Source organism: Papilio xuthus, unplaced genomic scaffold, assembly GCF_000836235.2.
Source record: "Papilio xuthus unplaced genomic scaffold, Pxut_1.1 DF826762.1, whole genome shotgun sequence".
Classification (NCBI taxonomy): Eukaryota; Metazoa; Arthropoda; class Insecta; order Lepidoptera; family Papilionidae; genus Papilio; species Papilio xuthus.
The window spans coordinates 7,477-13,561 of NW_013531887.1; the positions used below are offsets into that span (position 1 = coordinate 7,477).

Below are 6,085 nucleotides of genomic sequence, written 5' to 3' on the forward strand. Positions count from 1 at the left end.
GACATGTTTGTAAGCGCGCAGTCAATTGAGCCTCTGTTACTGACGCTGGAATAGTGACTAATGGATGCTAAATTAATTTACTGTTACTTATACTAGCTGTTACCCGTGACTTCGTATGCGAGTAAAAAACTTATAAAAATATAAACTTATAGCATAACCACGCTCGGGGCAAATTTTTGACAAATCAGTCATTGTTCAATAAGTAAGGAAATACATATACCGAAAGTAGTGTGTTACATATTTATGGTGAAACATATAACTTTTATAATTTTCTTCCATCGGCGTTCAAGGGGTTAAAACACGTGAACTAAAATAGTCTAATTATATTTTTTTTATTATCCAGTGAATGTTTATTTCGCCCCGTTCTGATTTATTAGAAAACAAAATCAAAATGGATCACTTCGAGTCATTAATTTTTCTAAGATAAAAAGAAGCTTATGTAATATTTTAGACTACGTTCTATTTCTGTGCCTAATTTCTTTAAAAATTCGTACTGTTGCGTATATTTTAACCTCATCAACTCTTATTAAAAAAGAAAGGTAAATCTTTATTATTTTTATTTATTATAAGAGCGTCGGTGGCTCAGTGGTCAAGCACATGACTTGCAATCTGCAGGTCCTCGGTTCGAATCCCGCCATGTACCAATGTGTTTTTCGTTTACATTTATCCGACGTTCTTACGGTGAAGGAAAACATCGTGATGCAACCTGCACATATCTGAGAAGAAATTCAAAGATATGTGTGAAGTCAATCAATCCGCACTGGGCCAGCGTGGTTGACTATGGCCTAATCACCCTTAATTTAGGGTAGGCTCCGAGCCCCTCGGTGGGGACGTATAGTGAGCTGATGATGATGATGATGAAATCTTTATTATTATATTCATTCAGCAAATTAAGTAAAGATTGTCGTTTAGTGCAAGTTGTCGTTTCATTCCGCACGCAATTGACCCACTTTCTTATAAACGCTTTGTATTCATTATCTCTCCCTTATTTACACATTTTATTCTTTGTTGTTGTACATATATAGGCTAAAGTTAGGGTAATACTTTCGAAACACTTTTATAAAAACAGTAGCTGTTGCCCACGACTACATTCGCGAAATTTAAAAAAAAAACAACTTAGTAAGTACGAGGGTGAATCAAAAAGTTCTTAGAAGTGCATATATATGAAACCTTTTTGGATCAAGTTCGATATTCAAATTAAAGAGTGTCTATCACACTATATTTATGCAGACTGTCACTTGTTTTTGTCAGTTCGTTCGCATGTGTATGTGTTCTTCCAGGCTATTTTACATCTATGCCAAATTTCAACGAGATTCATCCAACCGATACATAGGATATAAATTTACGCATTTATAATATCATTAAGATAAAGTTTCGTTAAATGTAATCACAGTAAGGTAAAGGACAAATTTATCTATACATAAATGATTACCAAATAATATACGAGTACCAGGGGGCTTCTACTAGTTCTTTTGAGAACATAAAATAAAAAATAGTTTGCTATCTGAAATAGATTTTGCTGGAACTATCTTTGGGACAATTTTATCGATTGTGTTGCAATATATAACAATTCTGTTGTATAATTTTAGTGCACCGCAATAGAAAATCAAGCGACGAAACGATATAGAAAGTTGTAAAACTTTTAGATCACTATAAAGTTGGTTGCAGATCTCGCACCAACAGACAATGTTCATCGTAAAAATTGTATTCGAAAGTATTGTGAACACGCTGTATACAATCATGCGATCTACAAGAAGATATTGCCGTGGGTATCCACTACTGGGACATACAAAAAGGTATTTTGAAAGGCTTTATACCGACCTTTAGAACGCTCGTTGTCGTCAGACAATCGTTACCAGTCAACCGTCAACCGTTACCCGCTACCACGGAAGTGACGTGAAGACCGTCAAATTTACTATAGATATGAGCCATCGTTGATTTTTCTATACAAACACGTCTTTTTCACAAATTAGTGGTGACTGAATGGCTTTTAGCGTAGATGTTGTTGTCTCTGTTATTTCAAAGAGAGTAAGTACGACAAAAACTTTTTTGTAAAGGAGTTTCAACTATGCAAAGACCTCGACTTAAAAACGGAGAAATTAATTTTAAAACTACATTAATTTAATACGAAATAATCCTGTTATTCTATGAATATCATAAACCTTTTGTAATTTAAAAAGAAAAAAAATAATCTTTACTAATATTATAAAGCGGAAGAGTTAGTTTGTTTGTTTAAACGCGCTAATCTCAGGAACTACTGGTCCGATTAAAAAAAAAAATTTTTGTTAGATAGTCCATTTATAGAGGAAGGCTTTAGGCTCTATAACATTACGCTGCGACCAATAGTTTTTTTTAATCCGCGCAGACAAGGTACTAGTACAAGATACATATCTAGTTTCATAATTGACGTCACTTCAGGCATTTTGACTTTATTAAGCGTTGGATCAGTCGAGTGTTAAAATACACTCGGATGAGTTAACTCGGCTTCGGTGAGCTCTCCACCTCGTGATGTCAGTAAAACAAATGACATACTGTATATATGCAAATATGTTTAAGTAATATTTTATGATACATTATTAAATTATTTAATCACTAATAATATAATAGAAAAACATCAAAGTAAAATTACGTTTAGAATAAAAGCATCTTTTGACTTCACTCTCATGACACTTAGCCCAGCCCAGAGTATTTTGTCTATGAATTTCCCACGTATTTAAGCAGCAAAGAATATCTATTTTAATTAGTACGCTATTTTTAAACTGTAAAATATTTTATAGGTAGATAGAAGACAGAAGACAGGCGTGAAGTGGAAGCCATTTCGCGTTTCGTCTGATGAGTGTGCGTCCCGGAGGCCTAATTTAGTCCACTTTAATTAAAGGTAGGCAACGCATATGCAATTGCGTATGTCTATGGGCAACGGTCACTTCGCTATTTCAACGATAACAAGTGGCCGTTCGCTCGTTTGCCACTTTAAGATATATATAAAAAAAAGATAAGTAGATGGAGCAGGCTTGGCGGCTGTGCGCAAGCGTTCCCTTACCTCGCCAACATACTTGCGAGGAACACTGAGGAGTCGGTGCGAATCCGACATAATCCGTTCTTGCCATCGCAAGGAATATTAAGTTAAAGTAAAAGTTAAACAAAAGAATGTTTAGTTTATCAAAATTTGTTTATGTTTCACCTAAGATTATATAACATATTGTTAACTGCAAACAGAGAATATATGACCATTCTAAAGGCGAGTTTACAATGGTACTGTGTAGTTTACGGCGTTTTGTTCCATACTTTCTCATTGCGATGCAATAAAGAAGGACTTTAAATGTTATTGGATTTCTGTCGCGGTGTTAAGTGGGAGTAGAATATTATACAAAATCTGTTTTTTATAGAAAAAAAAAGTTCGTTCGTACGTTACAAGATTTCTTTGTACTTTTTGCCTTGTTTCTAAGCTTCTATATTTTTCATGTAAACAAAATATATAAAAACAGAATTTCTTTGATGAAATATTATTTTTATAAAAATGACTGTTTATCTTAATAACTGTATCATAATTCTGTTAAATGAGCAATAAAAATTTCGTCGTACGCAAAATTTCGCTCCGGGCGGTACATTCTTTGTACCTAATTGCCCTTTAATTTTGAAGCGTTCATTGAAGTCACATATTCGCTCGTTGCTGTAATTAGGTTACTCTTGACTGACTAAATACAGCGGTTGCTAATTAAATAATTTATCAAAGCGACTACAATCGTTTTATAATAATAAAATAGTACAGTATAGAATAATATTCTTACGAATATTTTTTTTTTCTTTTTATTTTTTTAGGGAATTTTTCTTTTGAACATTTCCGTCCCATAACATTCAACTTAGGAACTAATTATACCAACAAGTTTACAAGCAAGCAACAATACAAAAAAACACAAGCAATGATAATACCAAAAAGAAAAAATAATATTTACAATTTCTACAAAACCTTTGGAACCATGCTTTGGACTCCGTCTGCTAGATCCGACAATGGTTTGGTCAAAGCAGACAGAAATACCCCAACATTGATATATGCGAATGTTTGGATGGATGCATGCTTGTTTGAAGGTATCTTTAGAACAGCTGAACGGATCTCGATGAAATGTGGCATACATATAGAACATAGTCTGGAAGAACACATAGGCTACTAATTATGTTTTTTTTATAGCGCGCGGACAGAGTTGCGGGCGACAGCCAAATAGATGTTACAAATAAAATAAATTGTTCTATTTTTTTTATTTAATTCTCTTGAAAGAATTTCTATTGTAAATGAAAAGGTTTACAATTTAAGTCTGATGAATGATCATAGTCTAACCCTTGTCAAGTAAACCATGTCAGTTCAGGAACCTAAATGGAGGTTCTTACATGTGTAAAACTACACCTGTGGGCTGTTTATTTTTTGTTTCATTACCTTGTCACTATACAGAAGGAATGGAGGAAAGATTTATATTTAAAGATAAAGCAGAAAGGTGACCTTGGTAAGTATCTAGAAGTAAAGAGGATGGTATAAGTAAGAAATTACTGAAATTGTTCCATTGATAAGGATGTCAGTGCTATTTCCAACAAAAACCTTGTTACTTTGGCATTTGTAAAGAGTAGATAATGTTTCCCATAATTAATAAATTAGTCAGAAAATTGTTTGGTAAGTTTTTAAGATTCGGTTTTAAAATAGACCATTCCTACATGTTACAAGATACATTTAAAGATAATATTTTTACTGATAGCTTATCATTATAGACATATTAATTTATAGTGAGAAAACGTTGTCGAAACAATGGGAAGTTACAATCTAACTTCAGAAAAAACTTATTTGAGATATACATATATATCTTTTATTTATGAACATGATTTCTCATAATATTTGTATTGATTTAACTACTTAATTTAATAACATACCTGTAATAATTGAGTACTTGTGCGAAGACTCCGGGATGCCGGTCAAAGAAGTATTCATTGAGCACCGGGTCGTAGTTGGCAAGCGCCTCGGTGAGCCGCGAGAGACGCGTCGCGGGGATCTTCTTCAGCGTCGCCTTGTAGGTTTCGTATCTAAAACAAATATAGAAATTAATTAAAAAATAATTAATATGATGTACTATGTGTGATATATGAGGAGCGTCGGTGGCTTAATGGTCAAACACTTGACTTGCAACCAATGTGTTTTTCGATTTCCGATTTACATAGGTACATTTATCCGACGTTCTTACGGTGAAGGAAAACATCGTGATGCAACCTGCACATATCTGGGAAGTAATTCAAAGATATGTGTGAAGTCAACCAACCCGCACTTGGCCAGCGTGGTTGACTATGGCCTTATCACCCTTAACTTAGGGTAGGCTCCGAGCCCCTCGGTGGGGACGTACAGTCAGCTGATGATGATGATGTACTATATAGTGCATAAAAAGATATTATTCTTTTCGTAAGTTCCTTTTTCTTGAACTTGTCGTTATCTCAGTTATTTTGTAGGGACAATGACAGGTTGATAATGATTAATTAATGAAGTTTTAAAGATTTTTATAGATTAGCTATCATATTTGGGAAGTAAAATCCCGTCGGTTACAGCCTACTTGCATTACTTAAGATTATATCATAGAGTAAGTACCCTTTAACAAAACTTCATTGCATTATAATTTCCTGTTACTAAAATACCATCTGACTATATATCACTTAGATTTTATCTATGTATAAATATAATAACTATGTATATTCGATGCTTAAAAATATTTATAACAGAGCTAGCTGCTGCCCGCGAGTCTGCCCGCGCAGAATAAAAAATATTCTAATTAATATTCGACGTGTTCTTCTAGACAATGTTCTACGTCTATGCCTAATTTCAGCAGTTCTGTAAATACCTTCTAACAACCATCCATCCATCTGAACATTCGCATTTATAATATTAGTAAGATAAAACATTTAATTCGAAAATGTATCAAAGGGAATTTTCTAACACTTTCTCCCTAAGCGGATACACATGTGATCAGCTTAACTGAATTGAATACACGTACTCGTAGTACTTAAGCAAATATTCTCCGCAGGGAGTGGTTGTAACTTTTGTACACGCGCGAAGAAT

General features: G+C 33.8%; 1 protein-coding gene across 1 annotated transcript in view; it reads right to left on the minus strand.

Moving 5' to 3' along the window:
* Window positions 1-4,914: 4,914 nt before the first annotated feature.
* The window catches only part of LOC106122911 (uncharacterized), a gene marked incomplete at its 3' end in the record, with an annotated part of 18,040 nt that continues 16,869 nt past the window's right edge, over window positions 4,915-6,085 (minus strand). Inside the window, exon 3 of the mRNA XM_013319060.1 lies at window positions 4,915-5,064. Within this exon, the coding sequence (XP_013174514.1) occupies window positions 4,915-5,064 (150 nt within the window). The remainder of the gene's footprint in view (window positions 5,065-6,085) is intronic.